At 37.2% G+C, this 19,204-nt stretch overlaps 1 protein-coding gene across 1 annotated transcript; it reads left to right on the forward strand.

Moving 5' to 3' along the window:
- Positions 1-1,591: 1,591 nt before the first annotated feature.
- LOC140762429 (uncharacterized) lies at positions 1,592-19,168 on the forward strand. The gene is made up of 17 exons (XM_073100226.1): positions 1,592-1,888; positions 6,115-6,353; positions 6,436-6,591; positions 8,552-8,710; positions 8,805-8,888; positions 10,024-10,091; positions 10,206-10,520; positions 10,612-10,660; positions 10,804-10,959; positions 11,210-11,365; positions 11,453-11,525; positions 11,605-11,763; positions 11,833-11,869; positions 11,991-12,049; positions 12,419-12,458; positions 14,215-14,273; positions 16,471-19,168. The coding sequence occupies exons 1-17, from the start codon at positions 1,672-1,674 to the stop codon at positions 18,888-18,890; spliced, it is 4,446 nt and encodes a 1,481-aa protein (XP_072956327.1). The 5' UTR covers positions 1,592-1,671; the 3' UTR covers positions 18,891-19,168.
- Positions 19,169-19,204: the final 36 nt, after the last annotated feature.

The raw sequence follows: 19,204 nt of genomic DNA on the forward strand, positions 1-19,204 counted from the left end.
CCGATCTGGAACAGAACATATTAGGTTTTGATGTGACCGAACTGGAGTTCTTCATTATTGATTTTCTTGATCAGTTCCACGTTCTCTTCCTTTACTGCTCTGGAAGCAACATGTGCTTACTTATTGGATGCTTCCAGTATCAGTTGGGAATTCTTGTGGCAGACTACACTATGTGAAGGCTGGCTTGCATGAATTTGCTTATATGTTTCTGTGCCATATGATTACTGATGTATGATGCAATATTTGGTACTTGGTATTGTGAGAAGATTGCAGGCACCTTGTACATTGAGATTATGTTAGGTTTTACTCAGTTGCAATGAAATAAGAGCATACACACTACCTGTCTGGAGAAAAAATCACATAAGTTTGCTGGTCAGTTGTCATTTATTGTTAGATATGGCCTTCTACTCTGGGATGGTTCACCTGCCGGATGTATTCTGTGTGTGCTGTGATGTTGCATTGTTATCAGTCCAGTTGTGCTAACTGCATACTGCCTATGTATCGCTTCAAAGTTTTATAAGGTTATCCAGGGATTGAGTTTAATACTGATGAAGGCACCAATTTGAGGGTAGCAATATTCTACATGCAGTGTAATTTTCTTACCTCATATATGGGAGGCAGATGAATAGTTTGCTTAACTAGATATGCAGCAGTTCATTTTATGCTATGATGCCTCATTCGTTTGATGACAATGTAGTGACTTTGTTATCCAAATGCATCACTTGCAATGATAATGCAGTGACTTTTGTCCATTTTATACTATGATTTTTTTTCTTACTTGATCTCTGTTTTCATCTTGCAACTCTCCTGCAACTTCTTCCATCCTCTTCAGTGATTGTTAATCCTACTTTCTTATACCTGTTCTTCCCAAACTTGCAAGGAAGCAATTTTGCATAGTGGGCAGCAGGGAAGAGGGGTATAGCTTTGGTCCTTGGTTGGTAATTTGGATTTCGATCCTATGTTTCTAATGCGAATAGTAGGTGAAATTATTTTTGCAAATAATTCCTCGGGAATCTAACCACAGGTTCTGGACAACCAGCGTTACAGCGGATCCTGATCTCATTAGGCACCTCGTGTTCTCCGTTCTCCAGTGGTACCCGACGGCCCAACCCCAACCCCATATCAACTCGACGTTCCGTATAGAATACTATACGCTGGCGCAAGATCTGCCGTCAAATACTGCCAGCTCATTCCATCTCATCCATCCATTCCCCTTCGACGCTTCGCATCAGGCATTCGAGCCTCATCTGAATGGATTATGCGGTCGTTCGCAATTCATCTCCATAAATTTCCAGTAAACAGACTACGGAAGAGGATACACAATAAAGCCACGTGGCTTCACCTGATACCGGTTGGACGGCAACTCAACATTGAGACAGTGGTGCCGCAGAATCCCGGAGGCCCAAGCACAACCGTCCCATCAAAATAACCTCTGCTTAAAGATCGATGTATATTGCCATGAACCACCTACGTGTCAAATATCTTTTGAACAGTAATCCATTTACAGTTGGCCACCTTGTAAGATAAATATTTGTTAACGCATACCCCGCGAGACGGGTACCGAAAAAAAATTAAAATGGCCTTTCGCTTTTCCCATGTCTAGTCCTATGCGACTATGTGAGAGCTTCTCTTCTCCCTCGTTCCTTTCTCTCCTCTCTTTCGAGATCTTCCATGGCAGTTAAGGGGAAGGGGAAGCAAGTGGCCGCCCCTTCTTCCTCCTCCGTGAAGAGGAAGAAGCTATTCGGCGACGAGGCGGAGGGATCCTCCTCCTCCTCCGCCGCCCGCGGCAGCAAGAGGCGGCGACCCGGCGTCCTACAGTTCGTCGATGACGCTGCCGTGGAAGCCGACTTTGATGATCCTGAGCCCGATGACCAGGAGGTGGACAACGGTATAGGATGCTCTAATCTACCTCTTCACTTCTCATAGGGTTCCATTCTTATGTTATTGGGGCTTGGATTTCCTTGGTAAGTTCGGCCTTAGGGTTTTCTTGAGGTTGGCTTAGTATGGGTTCGCGCTTTGGAATGGTTTACAAAAAAAAGGACGTGCATGTGTTTAGATTGAAGGTTTTAATACGGTTAATCTGTTCATTTGGTTTTCTTGCTTTGATTATACGATGGTTCTATTGACGGAGGATTTCTTGATTTTTTTTTTGTATAATGTGCTATGTATTCGGGGTTTATGAAGACTGTTCTCTCCAATATTGACTATTTTATGAAGCTTGGTGCTGGTAACTATGTTGCCACGCTGTGTGGATTGAGATGGGGTTTTCTGGTGGTGCATTGGGTTCTTGTGTAAGGAATAAAAACGTCACTACACCTTCTTTAATTGCTTATCAAGGGCTATTGCAAGCAGACAATGACCACTATCCTTGATAAGAGTAGTGTATCTCTATATAGCGTTGGCTACTACTATTACGTAGCGATCATTGTAACTAACAATGGCCTATGACCCACTCATTTACGTACCAGATAATGAACAAAAGAGAATGTAAAATAAAGAATTTTCTAACAAATGAAATATCAGGATTTTAAAAAAAAATGAGTTTCTGCCTTGGCTTCTTTATTCAGTAGAAAGGAAGGCGGCTCTCTACACCACAACTTCTTAATTTCTTCTTTTTTCTAGGTCTTCTCATATATAGAGGAATTTTTGTAGGGTTCTAGTCTTGTAGTGCATGATTGAAATTGATACTAGTAAGTTTTCTCCAAAAGCTGATTGGTCTAAGACTCCATAGCGAGCCAATTGTTTAGAAAATGACCATTTGCTACCTAGACACCCAGCATCGGACTATGTTTAAGCTTCACCTTGTTCCTTGTTGGTATTCCCCTTAGTAACTTTTTCCATGTTTTTATGTGTAGATTTAAACTTGTATTAGATCTTGCTAGGTTTATGGATTCTAATGGTTGACTGTGGATAGAGATGCAATCATGCAATAAGTTGGTTTATTGATATATGTATTATTTGTAATTTTAAGTGTTATTTGTTTCATTTGTTCATTTTTTGAACTGCTTTGATTTCTGCTTTTCAGGGTGTCTAAAGAACTTGCCAGTGCCTAAATTTTATTTGGCCCTTCCCCCTGTCTTTTTAAATACCTTGGCAAGCCCCTTGCCAAATTTTGTTTGACAGTGATTTAAGTGGTTTTGCGTGAGTGTGACAGCTGTCTGTTGTTTTTTCAGATTCTTGCCTGGAACTGATAAATATAAGTTGTTCAGAAGCAACTCAGTACTAAAGGCTTGTGAATTTTCCATCTTTGCATGTTCAGTGGCATGTTAATTGCTATTTCAAAAGTCAATAGATGTACTTTCTTTTACTTTTATTTCAATAGACAACTGATTTGCATACTGTTCTTGCGATTATTGTTGAACCTATGGCCCGGGTAGATTTTTATCCTTATAAATGTGGTTTTTACGTTTTTCCTTTTTAATGTAATTTGAATTTCTTGGCGAATTCAAGTATGGTAGTTCTTAAGTTATTTTAGTTGGAACGTGATGCAACTTTCTACGACATTCTTATTTTGCATATTTTTTCTGCAGAAGTATTTGACTATTCTGTTTAATGAGCTATTTCAATCTAATGGTCACAAAGAAATCTAGATGACTAATCCATGGTTATTATTTTTCCTTTATCAAATGATGCATACTAATAAGTACACTATCTATTATTGTGCGCTCCTTGTTTGTAACTTGTATGGTATCCCTTATACTAGGTTATTTGCACCAAAATGCACTTGAGTTTCAGTAAGAATGAGCTCTTGTTTGCACCTTCTATATAAATTGTGCACACTCCGTTATAAAAAGGTGTGGATCAAATGTGAAAATAGACACACCTAGTTTTGAAGAGCCCAATCTTGCTATAACCAAAACTTAAGGGTTTCTTTGGTGCAAATGCCCCCTCTCTAATCCTACTTGTTGTGATCATTCACTCTCACATTTTGCATCTTTAGTCTTTGTTTTTCAAGTTTATTTATCCTTCAAAATTTTCCACTGGGTATTCAAATCCACATTTGGGCTTCGATACTAAGAAAGCCCTAGACTGGCCCATGGGCGGACCTATAGGCCGGCCCTGGGTAGGCTAGTGCTTGGGCTAGTCTCTTGTGTCTGGGAGCATGCCAGAGACTGGGGTTGGCTGAATGAAAGGGAAAAACCCTAGCTACATGGGGATAGAGGCTTAAGGATGTGGCCATTTAGTCATTGGACATGGTCGGTGAACTGGATGGAAGTGAAGATATCACTTAATATCGACAATTTAAATTTGACTCTTTACCTTTAAAGGAGATAGGCTTCAATTTAAATTTGATTTTCTCTCCATATGTTATCAAATTTAGTTTAAATTAATCTTAAACTAATAAGAGATATATGTAAGTAATTAAAAAAATAATAAAAAGGATAAGATTTAATTAAACTTTCATCAAGTTAACTACAAAAAGATATCAATACCCTTATTCTGATATGTATACAGTACTCTCAGTTAAGGGTATATATGTCTTTTATTTGATAAATTTTTTAAGATATTATAATTGTCAAAAAATAACGTGAAGGGTATACATATAAATATGAAATTAAAAAGGATATATATGTAAATTTTTTTTTGGAGGGTCTATAGGCAAATGAACTCATTAAAGAGTGCCAACTTAGAAATTATAATTTAAAAATAAGCAATCACCTCTTGAACCAATTATATGACTTAAATTTTTAAGTATTCCTATGATATGCTTAAATACATCAACCGTTAGATCTCTCTCTACCTCAAAAAGATAGATAGATACGAAGGGTATGGAAGAAGAGCTCGTCAAATATTATTAGATAGATAGATACGAAGGGTATGGAAGAAGAGCTCATCAAATATTATTCTTTTTTATTTTACATCTTGTGAGGGATCATCTTACTCTAGGATAGCTTGTTCTTCTTATTAGATGATATCTTTGTGTTAGAGTGAGATTATTGTTGATTTAGGATTGAGTTGGAGTAATTTATCTCCACATGTATTCTATTATATTATAGTGGATCCTCTAGACATCTTCACCCTATAATGTAGGCTATAAGCTGAACCACATAAATTCTCTTGTTTGCATTACTTGTATTTGGTTTACTTGCAAGCTTAGTTATTTATGTCCAGATCTTCATCTCATAATCATCAATTTGGATCACTCCACTTTCGTATACATGTACTATTTATCACAACAGAGTGTTTGAAAGCCATAGTACTGTCTGAATTAAAAGCAGAGTGCTATGCCTCGCAAATATTACGCCTAAGATAAAGGACATGATAAGGCAAGAGTACAACATCTTTTAATGGGAGGACTCCTTATCTTTTTAGAAAAAAAGTCCATAAACAATTTGTTTAATCCCTGGGGTTATAATTAAACAAAATTCATAAGTGGATTAGTCCGCTGCTTACAAAATTATCAAATAGCTAGACTTGCTGTGTGTGAGCTACCATGTTGTTACACCCACTCATGAAGATAACCCTACTATTGAGAAACAAGATCTCCACCTAACAAACTCCTGTACAATAAAAGCGATAGTCCAATTCGTGTTATTAGCAGACCCATTAACAGCATATATTGATGACCTCCAAGCAGTCACTGACAAGCTAATAGGGAGTTGAGACGCAAAACAGTTCCTTAAGACCCTTGAGTAATGCAAGAGTTTCTCCTACTAACACATTGTCGATAAAGTGCTCTAGAATTAAAGAAGACTTTTCCTAGAGTAATAAAAAAAACTTCTTCCGACTGCTTCATATGAAGCATTTTAAATGCATATTATCTTTGTTCTATTTGTTAGTCTCATCATTGATTTGGAAACATTTTGCTTCAAGAAGTTTCTCTATCTGATATTTCATGTATATTCCTTAGTCCATTTGACTGAACTGCTCTTTTACATACTCTAGAAAATGAGTTCATATATAACAGTTTAAAAAATTAAATTCATAATGAAGATACTTATTGCGCCTTTCCTCCTTGGGCTGAAGGGCTCTGCTAATTCTCTTTCCGTGTTCTCTACTCCTCACGACAAAGTTTCGTTTTCTTATGTTTCTATTTCTTTTGTAAGGCTATTTTCAGCTATAATGCATGTTAAGATTTGTTTGTGCTGATCCTTCTTTTTCCGATTGGAACAGATTTCCTTGATGATAGCAAAGCTATAGATGATCATAAAGGAACAGGAAAGCCCAATCAGCTTCCGTTTGTTCTGAAGGAAGAGGAGTTAAGTGCTGATGAGCTAGAGGAACTAATTAAGGACCGTTATCGGCAAGGTTCAAAGCACATTGTGTATGATGAAGATTTTAAAGAACATGATGTTGGAATATCTGCAACGGATTCAACAACGGACCCGAGTATTTGGAGGGTTAAATGCATGGTTTGTTATGGTCTATCATTAATCTTTCTAGTATGAATATTCTGGTGTATTTACATGCTCCTCTGGAATACGTTTATCACAGGTTGGCCGCGAACGGCAGTTGGCTTTCTGTTTCATGCAAAAGTATGTTGACTTAAACAATTTTGGAACCAAAATGCAGATAATTTCTGCATTTGCTCTTGATCATGTCAAAGGTCATGTGTTTGTTGAAGCTGAAAAGGCATGTGACATTTCTGAGGTATGTCTGTAATTTCCCTGGTGAATTTGGCTGGGACCTGAATTTACTAAACTGCACATGGTTTCACTGACACACGGCAATTTTATACAGGAAATATTTCAGTAGAAAGACAATTGAAGGCTAAATAATTTTTTTGAAAGAGTTTTCTGTTAGATGTGCAGTTCTTATTATTCTAGTTTGTTCAATGTGGCATTAATTATAATGCCCTCTTGATTGTCTTGTTGCTTTTGTGATGTTTACTATACATTTCCACTAGTTATTATGCCTTAAACTTTGTAATATCAAGTTTCATGTTTTATTTCTTATCTGTCCATTCTGTTTACTTCATTAGGCCATTTATCTATGGTGCATGCAAAAAGATGAAACATGGATACGGAATACGGGGTTATGGCAATATGGATATGGGGATACCATAAATTCTTAAAAAACAGGATATGAATACCGCAAGGATACATCAATAAATTAATAAATAAAAAATGTTGTCAACACCAAAGCATTTGTAGATTGAAATATTTTTCCTACTGGCCTATACTAATATATTTTTAACATCAAAACATTTTATACAAACTCTACGGCCTGTACTAAAAATAATCCTAACATCAAAACATTTTCTACAAACCCTATGGCCTATTCTAACATATTTCTCTTTCCACAACTAACTTAAAGGGAAAAAGAAGAAAAGAACAGAAAAGAAACAAAAGCTTTTCTGTGTTGCCAAAATGAAAGCAAAAAATAAAGAAAAGGAACGAAAAAGATGTCTTTCTTGGGAAGGAAATGAGGGTTGTCGTCGTTAATCGCCGTTTTGGTCATCAATATCATCGTTAGAGAGGAAAGAGTGGCGTTGTTATAGATGGAGAGAGGAAGGCACCCGGTGTCGAGAAAGGAAGGTATGCCTTGTCATCGATGGAGGAAGACCACAATGGCACTAGGGCACATGGTTGAGAGAGTAATAAGGGGAATAGGGTTTAATAGCTCTTTCCTCTCAGTTTAAGCTTAACGGTTCAATACTTTAACGGGTTGATAACTTCTTTTAACTTGATATATCCAATAACCAAATACAAATTCTATCTATTGTGTATCCAAGCCGTATCTAGCAATTAAAACGATTTATTTTTAATTTAGACATTCCCGATATCTGTTGGATACATATCCGACCGATATTCGTATCTAATATATATCAGATATGGATATTTAGCCTGTTTTGGAGATGCTTTCTAGATGCGGAAGCGCTAGAGCCATCAAATCAGCAATGTTTTGGAGTATCCATGTCATAGACATGCTCTGAAGCCCTTGAAAACTTGGGAAAGGAATCTTAGTTGTTGACTAAAGGTTAACTTGAGCCAAAGTTGATTTTGGTGCATTTCCGCATATCTCCTTTTGGTAGCTTTATCATTGGTCTTAGAGCCTGAGGCCATAATAGAGTAAGCTAGGAGTCCTCTCTCGTTTTCATATGTTTCTTTGTTTGTGTTTATAAACAGGGCTTACAGATGTTACAAGTAGGTGGTTTTATAGACGCATTGTCAGTTAAGTTCCAGTATGATTTATGTCTCTTTGGACTGGAGTTTGGATATATTAGTTAGTAAGAGATCAACAACTCTACAAATCACATTTCCATGCCATGAAATAGCTTTGATATTGTGCAGAATTTTCCAAGGACTAACCACTGCATTATGCAATGATTCTTGGGTATAAGAAAAAAAAAGAAAAAAAAAAAGAAAATTTGATGGACTTTTAGCACCCATTACTCAGGCTTGTGAAAGCCAGCTGATCAATATAGGGATATTGACACAACTTAGGAGTATTACCAAATAGAAATGATACTATTTCTTGTTGTTACATAAAAATATTGTAGGCCAATGCTTGCTATCCTTGTTTCTTGTCAATGTGTCCCTATAACAAATATATTCTGAACCTTTTATCTAGAGATAAATTTCGTAGTATCTAACTTGGATTGCTCCAGGCATGCAAAGGATTCTGTAATATATATGCAAGCAGAATTAGTCTTGTCCCCAGAAGTGAAGTTCCTCACTTGCTCTCTACTCGTAACAAACCATGTGAAGCATCTGAGGGTTCATGGGTCCGGCTCAAGAGCGGGAAATATAAAGGGGACCTAGCACAGGTTTACCAATCAGTTTACTTGTACTCTGTTTTTTCACATGTTTTTTCTTCTTTTTTCAATTTTCTTATTTAATTTTGTGACTCATTTTCTGTAGGTTGTTAGCGTTGATGATGGACGAAAAACTGTGATGATAAAGCTGGTACCTAGGGTTGACTTGCAAGCCATCTCCAAGAAACTTGTAAGGATGGATTATTAATTTTCTCCTCTTTTTGTACTTATGAGGTGGTTGATCCGGTGTCTGGATTGGCGTGGTGTCTTAGTGAAATTATCTTTTAACTGGATGTAGATATTGCCTTGGCCTGTTAATTATTACCTTATATATGCTACTTTTCTCTAAGCAATGTGCATGAATTTGCTCGGGTCTTTTTCTTGTTAGACATTTGCTTATCTTACCACATTTTCTCTCCTTTTATTTTCACCCATATGAGGTCATAAAAATGCTCAACTAATCATCTTAATTTGAGAAGTTATTTGCATTACTAGAAGATTTTCAATAGAATTGAATGCAACTAGGGAATTTTTTAACTTTCAAAGTGAAAGTTAATTGGGACGAGTGAAACAGGGCTTTAATTCTGTTCAGATAATTAACGACTAGTCTTATTTATTCTGGCCATTTTTTTTAAAAATATCATGGCAGCTGCAGTGGAAAAAAAAAATACAGATATATTTAATATCCATGTTATATGGATCTATTATAGGGGTCTCATCACTTCATGAATTGTTTCATCTCAGTTTAAGTGCTTGAAAAACAAGGAAGTGATTTCCGTAGATTTGCTGCATAATTCCTTTTATTTGATTTTCTTACAAGTTAAATGAACAAGAAATTTGTCCTTTATGCTCTATATACCTGATTGCTGTCTTACAGATTTCATTCTTAGATTCGCAATTTGAGACTTTATCTTGATCCTCTAATCCTTCTTATTCTTAAATTCCTTTCTTAGATTTCTTTCTTTAATCCCTTTTGCGGATAAGTTGTTGCTTGATCGATCATGATATTTTAGTCATAAATAATATCTCATTTTGAATGTATGCAATGTGCTTTACCTAATTTTTTGGACAAAATAAATCACTCAAATGCAACATAAACCTAGTAGGTTTCTGCCAGGACCTACTCTAAATTGCAGCAAATGCTTAAGTAGCTCATCTTGACTTGCTAGGCCCTTGATTTTTAAGAATATATTTTGGTTTCTTTCTTGTACCATTAGCATCCTATATGATTTCTCTGTCATTGCAAACACAATTTTGGTAGTCACCTTTTTCTGATATTATTGTGCAAGGCATGTGCCTGTTTACAATTATACAACTGTGTGCAGGGTGGTGGAATATCTTTGAAGCATGCTCCAGTTCCCGCTCCACGCTTGATTAACTTGCATGAGCTAGAGTAACCTTTTCTTCACTCTCTTATCATAATATTGGTATTGTTGTAGAAATTTAAGATGGTATTTTTATAACTTTTTTTGTGTTTTGAGCATCCTAACTGGATGGCGCTTCTCAGGGAGTTTAGATCCCATATTGAAATCAAGCGTGATCGTCAGACTGGTGATCTTTTTGAAGTATTTGATGGTCTGATGCTGAAAGATGGTTACTTGTATAAGAAGGTCTCTGTAGGATCATTGATTTACTGGGGTGTACAGCCATCAGATGCTGAACTTCTGAAATTCTCCAAGACAAGCAAAGATGAAGAAGAGGACTTAGATTGGGTTTCAAGTGTTTACGTTGGTAAGAGAAAGAATATAGCTGAAGAGTGGGATCATAAAGCTGCAGCTACAAAGGAGAATGTCTTCAATCTCCATGATCTTGTGTTGTTTGGGTCCGTTACAGCCTTGTTGTCCATCTAGTTTGTTCCATTTCAATTTTTTTTTTCCGGTGTGGTTCACTCTTCTCACTGTTCAACTTGCCAGGCGAAAGGATTTTGGTGTTATCATTGCAATAGAGAAAGATGGACTGCGGGTAGCTGCAAATCATACTCTTTTTTCACCTTCATTATGATTTGCATTCTTAGTATCTTTTTCACCTTTCACACACAAACACACACAGACACAGGCAGTTCCCTTGTTAGTCTTAGTTAAGTATTTGACTTAATTGCCTTGCAGTTACTAAAAGGTGATATGGAAGGTTATGAAGTGGTTACAGTTAGGAAGGAGGACATTAAGAGTGGTTGTGTGGATAAGATGTTCACAGCTCTAGATCGCAACATGAAGACCATATCCATTAATGACATTGTCAAAGTCACTGAAGGGCCCATGCAGGTTAATTTTCTTTTTGTTCTTTTTGTGAATTGATTTTAAGTCGAAATCTACTCTTTATGACAATTCAAGTAGTTTTGGAGTATGTCACCTGTCATATATTTTATTAGTGCTAATTGCTTCTCGTTGTTTTTTATATTAAACTTGTAGTTTTTTCAGAATTTTTTTGCATTTGTCATTGCCCTTATTTAGTCATAGTGCACACTTCAATATCAAACTGTTGTTGATTTAGGTGTTTGAATTCTTTCGGCAGGGCAAGGAAGGAACTGTGAAGCATATGTACAAGGGCTCACTCTTTATTCTTGATGAAAATGAAACAAAGCATAGTGGTTTCTTTTGTGCCAAGTCCAATTCATGCGAGAATATGAAAGAGAAAAAGGAATCGATTGGTTCCTTTGGTGAAGATCTGGTATGAATTTGGACCATTTTTGCATGGTTTGAGCTTAATAACCTTATACTCTCTCTCAGACCTTTTGTTTTTCTTTTTGTTAACTAGGGAGAGATTTCTGCTCCTTCATTTCCACAATCGCCTATTAAATCTTACGAGCAGAACTATGGTTCTCATGATTGTGCGTATCTGATCACTTGAAACATATCTATATTATCATAGAAGGTGGCACCTTTTTCCTGATTTTCTGGATGTTGCAGCTGGCAAGCGTCGGCAAGGTGACAGAGAGCAGATGTTCTCTATTGGGCAGACATTGAGGATATCTAAAGGTCCTTTGAAGGGTTACCTCTGTCGTGTAGTGCGTATCTATCGGTCTGATGTCACAGTGAAGCTGGACTCTCTTGTGAAGATTATTACAGGTTTGTTGATTGTAGAACTTTCTCACAAGTCACAACTGTAGTCTCATCCTCAGAAGTTCTGTTTTGCAGTGGATGCCAAGTTTCTTTCTGTTCCAACTAGAAAAAGGTATTTGTATTCTCATTTCTTAATATGCCCATGTCAATGAATGAAACTTTCATCCTTTTGTCTTCCTACCTTGTTCATACTTCATACTTTTAGTACTATTTCTATTGTTGCTGTTCAAAAGGGATGTTTCAGCTGCTGCAGCATCTGATCTGTTTGGAGATCCAGAATTGCCATCCATAGGTAACCTATGTATTGCTGATTTTTTTATGCTCGGCAAGTTTATCAATTTCTACATACAAGACAGACTTTAAGTCGGCACACAATCTTACAATTATTTATTCTTTGATTACTGCCGCTGTGAATTTTCCTAGTTAGGTAGAGGTACTTGAGGATTTTAATGGAAAAATAAAATATCACATCTCTTATATTTGCCCTTTCCATCTATTTTAGTTGATTAGGATTTGGTGCTTCTCTGTGCTTTTTCTATCCGTCTTTGATGATTAGTATGAATCTTCGTTGATTCACTATTAGACACTTTTGTGATGCTTTTGTCTTCTTTTTTGTGATATGTTATCTCACTTTTGGCTGGGGGGAATGGACCACAAGTAGATAGAAGTTCATGGGATATTGAGTTACCATCTTTTGGCAGGTTGGTTAGTTTCACATCAAAACTTTTGTAATATCTCTCTCTGTCTCCTTTTAATGTACCAGAATTTATTGTTCATCTTTCCTGATTGTTGTTGAAAAACATGAGCCTGTGTATCTTGCTATTTGCTGTATCATTACAGTTGCCAATGAATGTGTTGTTTATTTACTTTCTTTCTAAAGCAGTTTGGAGAGGAGACTAAATATTAATAGTCCAGATGGTGTTCTTTAACCATTACACCTAAATCCTAATTAATTGTCCATAAGAGAATTTTACATTTTATGGTCAACGATGAAAAGTTAGTCCTGCAATTACTGATATGAAAACTTCCGAAATGAACGTTATGATCTTTATGTACTAATTCAGATCTTGTATCTTTTCAACATTTGAAAGGTACTTGAGAGTGACTAGGTTATCTTTTATAAGTTACAAGTGCTAAGGTCTTGGGATGTTAGTTTATCGAAATGTTTTCTTTGTCATCTGCAATATAATGTTCTTAATACATTTTTTATTTCTTTATCTTGATATAGTTGTTAGAATAATTCCAGGAAGTTAATGCTTTAATGTTGATGGACATTTTTACTGAATTTTAGAAGAGGCAAGAGCATCTAAAATAGAATCTGGGGATGTATTCACCTAATGTTCATATACTGGAGATGTTCTTATTATAGCACTAGAATATACATATTAATATATGTACTATAATTTTTCTACTTACTATGAGAAAAGTTTACTTTTTTATAGCATTATTGATAATGCTTACTTGCCAAGGTCTAATTGGAGGCTATGTTCAGTACCATATTAAACTGTGTTCCAATATTCAGTTTTATACAGGTGATTTCTAGGTTCCAGTTTCTGGATGGTGGGTTGTCCAAGTGCTTAGGTGGAATTCCCAGTGACAAGTCTAGGGGCTCCATTGTTCATTTATCAGATAATCGCAAACAAATAGTCTTAATGTCATGACTTAATGCATCAACTTTGAAACTGGATTCCTAAGCAGTAGGGTCTAAATATTATCACTTGCTTCATCATGCCTAATGCATAACTTGCTTCATTATGCCTGGTAATTGGATATGCAACTTGAAGCTCAACTAAGGTAACCCTTGTGTCCTTGTATTATTGTGCAGCACTTTTGGTGAAATCACTTGCTATGAAGTTGGCATTCCAAAATCATTCTTGAGCTACCTGAACCAATGATCCTTTTGTTTGTCTTGGTCTACTACCTAAAATGTTTGGAAGCAAAAAGTTCTATAGTTTAGAGCCACGTACTTATAGTAAAACCATGAGAAAATTGAACATGACAAAGAAATGTTACTGCTGTAAATTCTTGTAGCTTGTGATGAGGCATCTATTTTGAAGTTTCTCATTGTGATGATTGAGGCAACTAAAAATATGCATAATGAATTTTACACTAATAAAGCATGAAAAATTGTAAAACATTATATTGGGCCATTATACTCTTCTCATCATCCAATGCATAAGGAAAAGGTTCAATCAATTTTTGGAGTTCAGAAATTATTTTAAATTTGCAGATTGATAGATTACAATGAACAGTGCTGATATTCAGTTTAGTAGTGTGTTTTTTTGTGGATTTTAAGATGCTATGTCATAGCTTTAACCTGTATCTGCAGTAACTTATACACATATACGCACACACTCGCACATGTGCATGCAGTCAATTTGTATGCGAAACAAATCATTTCATGGTATAAAGATTTGTTAAATTTCAAATTTAACATTTGTGATATTAATGTTGCAGTGACTCTTGGCAACCATTCTCCAGCTCCATGTCAGCAGGCAATAATGGTCATAAAGCAGGTAATGGTTTACTTACACTGATTGTTATCAATGGAATTCACCTTTATTGTAGTTCTTGTCAAGATTGGAATTTTCTGTTGCATCCTCTTTGAGCACATTTATCTTTGTATTCTTCCTAATTTCATTGGATGAAATGACATTATGATCATTACAATTTCTGATATGACCTTGGGAAATATCTTCTGCTGTACTTTTGAGTAGACCTTCAGCAGAAAGATACTACTTGATATCAGATATTATTGAAAATTGTTAAAGGAATTCCAAATAAAATCCAAGAAGGAATGATGAGAACAAAAGGAAATCAGGGAACTGAATAAACAAAAAGTAACGAAGTATGGAGCTATGAATCCTACCTGAGCTCAAGAATCAAAATCAAAACATGTTTTCTCTTTCAGATGATAACAGAATTAAATAAACTAGTAATACCCAATGAGTCCCTTAGTTGGGTAGCTTATCATCTTGCATTTGGCATCAAAGAAGCTGAATTAGATAAGTAGATTCATTAATACATTTGTAATCACATGATTGTTTGTTCCTGGTTTTCAAGACACTAAGTTGTTAGGCATGAGAACTGAATGTATCAGATATGTACTATGCATAAGTACCTGTGTTTCACAACAATTGAACATCAACTAGCTACCTTGCATCTGTAATTTTATTCTTCTGCAATCAGGTATGATTATTACATATGCGGAATAGGTATATAAGATGTAAAAGCTGTAGGCAGATATGGTAACAGGAGAAAGTTGGCAGGTAGCTAGTGATACTTTTAATTTTTAGGCATCATCAAACAGTACCATGGTACTGCTTGCAATTAATTATCCATCTTTTCTTACAAAAGGCCCTAGTTCATTGGGAAAGAATACCTATGACCCCTTTTTTCTATCCTTCCCTTTTGCTTCTTTTCTTTTCTTCATCTCTTCTCTAAACCGGTCAATGTAGTCTACTCATACTATTTTGAATATTTTCCACCATCCAAACTGCCATTATGTTTGTGTCGTAATCTCAACTAGTTACTAGTATATTTCTTTTACATGTTGTTTGAGATTGCTTGATGAGGTGCTTTACCATTGCATAAGCTTGATAGACAATTATCTGCTAGCAGCATTATGTGGCTTTTAATTGTATTAAGTTTCTTTATTAGCATGACTGTTACCCCTAATTGCCTGTCATTCAAATTTTTTTTTTTTTGTTAAATATATCTCCGTCAGCAGTATGGCAAAGCTTGTCATCATAATCTGAAAGCATGCAATTAATATTGCCTTGTTAGTGTTAAGGGATTGCATATATTGGCAGATATAAAGTGGAATAGAGCAACAGCATGTAACTCAAATGTATCATCTTTAGTGCCTGCTTTTATTTATGAGTTTACTTTATTATTGAGATCAATGTATGTCTTCAAAATGTTCTTTATTCCTTGAACTTTCCTAGAAGGTATATCAGAACAATAGATCATGAATCCTACTGGCAGCAGACCAATCCTAATCGGGGATGAATAGTCTTATTGGCTATTGTGGATCTTGATTTACTGGGTTTATCCATCTTGGACATTAACGGTAACTGAAGAAACGTTCATTCTAAAGGTCAATACCTAGGTCTCAGATTCAACTTGAACTGACCAAATAAGGACCTTAGTCAATCTAATCCACCATTCTGCTAGGTATTTTGTTGGCCTAAATATGAATTAACAATTCCAATATTCTAATTGTGTGGATATAGTCTCTCCTGCCAAAGGTAATCTGCAGTGAAATAGAACCAACCCTCTGTTAGGAAGAGTGAACTTCTTCCTGGTTTTATTGGAGTATCTTAAACAACCTTTCAAGTAGATAATATTTACATGTGGATTTGGAAGATCCATGATCACCTTCATTTTCGTCGCATCTCTTCTTTGTTAGCTAGCTATACTGCAGCTACGAGATTATGTTATACCACTTCATGGTTTGCATGTTGAAGTCTGTATATTTTATATGAAGGATGATTTGCTTTTCCGTGTGTTTTGTAGTCAGCATTTTGATTGTAAAACTATTCTCCTTTAACATAATTCGTGCTATATATACTGCAATCTTTCTTTTAGTTTACTTCATTTATCAAATGATACTGGAACATAATCAAGGAGGAACAGTATAACTGCTTATCTATGTTGCAAGCCATTCTCTATAGTCAGAAATCTACTTGTTATTTCCTGTTTTATCATCAGATAAGGAACTGGAAAGTGACCCATGGTGTAGCAAGGTGACATCTGGAGCTGGATTTGATGCAGACCATTCTGATAAACCATTAGATAGCTGGGGTAAAGCAGCTGGTTCCAGTGGAGGTCAGAGTTCCCCATGGTGTAAAACAGCAGTTGATAAGACAATTGGTGCTAGTGGTCAAGTTGAAAATTCCCAAAAGGATCCTGATAATTGGAGCAACAAGGCTTCACATAATGTCAGTTCTGCTACCAGTGCATGGGAGAAAGCAAACCTGCCGAGAAGTGCTGTTGGTGGAAGCTGGGGCACTGAAAGCAGTAGTGCTGATGGTTGGGACAGAGTGCTAACCAACAATGACAAAGGAAAAGCTGTGAGTGGGGACCAATCAAGTAGTTGGGCACATACTGAAGTTCCTAGCAATGAGAAATTAAATTCTTGGGACACTAAAGGAAAAGAAGTAGCTATTACTGGAGATGATACTTGGGGCAAAGCTACAAAGCTTCAAGAGAAGAGTGGCAACGGGAGCAATAACTGGGAAAGCTCTAGCCAAATTCATGGAAAAGATGGAACATTCAAGAGTGGGAGCCACAGTGGTGGTTGGGATGCTGCTGCCTCTAGGACTATAACATCACTGGAAGTAGGAAGCCATGTAGGCAGCTGGGATAAAGCGACAGATACACATGTTGGTCAATGTGATACTTGGGGCAACTCAAAAGATAAAAGTGATGCTGAAAATGGAAGTTGGAATAATTCAGGAATATCTAACCACATTGGGAAGAGTGCTAAAGAAAGCAAAGACTGGGGGCAGCCTTTTAGTGGCTCAAGCCAAAGTCAAGAGAAAGATGGAATATTCAAAGATCATAACCAAACTGGTGGTTGGGATGCTGCTGCTTGTAGAACCAGTTCATCTTTGCAAGTAGGACATGCTAGCAGCTGGGATAAAGCAAAAGATACACATCTAGGTCACTATGATAATTGGGGCAAGCCGAAAGAGAAGAGTGAAGCTGAAAATGGAGGTTGGAATAAAGCAGGAACATCTGGCCACATTCCCAATGGTAACTGGGGCAAATCAAATACTGATTGTGTCAAATATCAAGCTGATGGGCACCAAAAGCAGGATTTTGGTTGGAACCAAGCTTCAGGCAGAAAAAGTGGTAACAGAATTGATGGATGGGAAAAAGGAAAACAGGAAATGGATAGAACTGCAGGTGGTGTCACTGGTTGGGAGAGGGGAACAGGCACCAAGGAGGGACAGGTCAATGCAGCACAAGGGGTTACAGGCAGTATTAAAAGAGATGCTTGGGATTCTAATAAAAAATTGATGATAAATGAAGAAGATGCATGGGCGAAAGCTTCGCACCTGCAAGAGAAAAGCACCACAGGGCCTGACACTGTAAACACCAACAGTTCAAGCCAATGGGACGCTGCTGCATCACATCGATCGCCATCAGCAAAGCAACATGGTAACCAAGCTGGCTGCTGGGATAACTGGGAGAAGCCTATGGATAAAGGTACATCTGAGACTGGTGGTTGGAACAACGCTGGTTTCTCTAGCCAAATTCAAACATCCAGCTGGAATAGACCTACTTCATCTGGTAGAGATTATGAATCCAGCTGGAGTAAACCAAGAAATTTTGAAGGGGGCCGTGGATTTGGGCAAGGAAGAGGTCGAAACTTTGGAGAAAGTGGAAGCAAGAGTCAGGATAGCAACTGGAAAAAATCAGCAGACTGCGATGGGGATCACAGATCCAACTGGGGTAAAGTAATGGATGGAAAGAGTGATAGTGCTGGAAGCACAGATCGAGGGAGTAATTGGAACAAGCAAAGGGATTTTGATGGTGGAAGAGGAGCTTCTTGGAGAAGAGGAAGGGGTCGATTCAACACAAGGGGAGGTAGAAATCAGGGTAACAATTGGCATGAGCAGGGAGACCAAGAAGACTGTAGGGGATCTGGTAGAGGCGGAGGTCAAATTGCAGCAGGTAACAATTGGAAAGATAATGATGGCACAAGGCGGTCTAGTCATGGTCGTGGTGGTGGCTGGTCTCATTCTTCCGGTTGGAACAATGACCCAGCAAATTCTGGCGGCCAAACTGTTCCCAGAGATGAAGGATCTAGCTGGGGGAATGATGAAAACACTGGTAGAGGTAGAGGTCGAGGTCGAAATGGAGCAGGTAACAGTTGGAGAGGGAATGACGGCACAAGGCCTTCTAGTCATGGTGGTAGTGGTGGCTGGTCTCGGTCTTCACATTGGGGTAACGACCAAGGGAACCCTGCCGACCACAGTAATCCCAGGCATGAAGGATCTAGTTCAGGGAATGACCAAAGTAACCCCAGAAACGAAGGACCTGGCTGGGGGAATGATCAGAAAACCAGCTGGGAGAAAGCAACCGGTAAATGGGGTGAAACCAAGGGTTCAACTGGATGGTAGGTGTAGTTGTTCCTAATTTCTGTTCATTCTCGTTTTGTGCGATCCAACCATGAACGAGGGCAACTATTGGCGCATGTTCTTAATTTTGCTTCTTAAAGTTGTTATATATGTAGTTAGAACCAAGGAATGGCTTACTTTATTGCTGCTGTAAATGAATTTCCCTTCTCGTCAGGAGTTTAAATGCTACTTCTCTAGGAAGATTTTGAAATCTGCGTGATCCGTAAAATTATGATTTTCTATCTCTATATGTGCTGCTAATTAGCCGCAATTTTCAGTTATCGATTTTAGTTCCATATGTTGAAAGGTTTTGAGTT

Source organism: Typha angustifolia, chromosome 7 (genome assembly GCF_048772165.1).
Source record: "Typha angustifolia cultivar Huaian chromosome 7, ASM4877216v1, whole genome shotgun sequence".
Classification (NCBI taxonomy): Eukaryota; Viridiplantae; Streptophyta; class Magnoliopsida; order Poales; family Typhaceae; genus Typha; species Typha angustifolia.

Excerpts from the sequence above, each read along its gene's own strand:
- LOC140762429 (XM_073100226.1), top strand. The coding sequence starts at position 1,672 with ATGGCAGTTAAGGGGAAGGGGAAGCAAGTGGCCGCCCCTTCTTCCTCC. Across the intron at positions 11,870-11,990 it reads TCTGTTCCAACTAGAAAAAG|GGATGTTTCAGCTGCTGCAG; the intron begins GTATTTGTATTC and ends GCTGTTCAAAAG. Across the intron at positions 14,274-16,470 it reads CAATAATGGTCATAAAGCAG|ATAAGGAACTGGAAAGTGAC; the intron begins GTAATGGTTTAC and ends TTTTATCATCAG.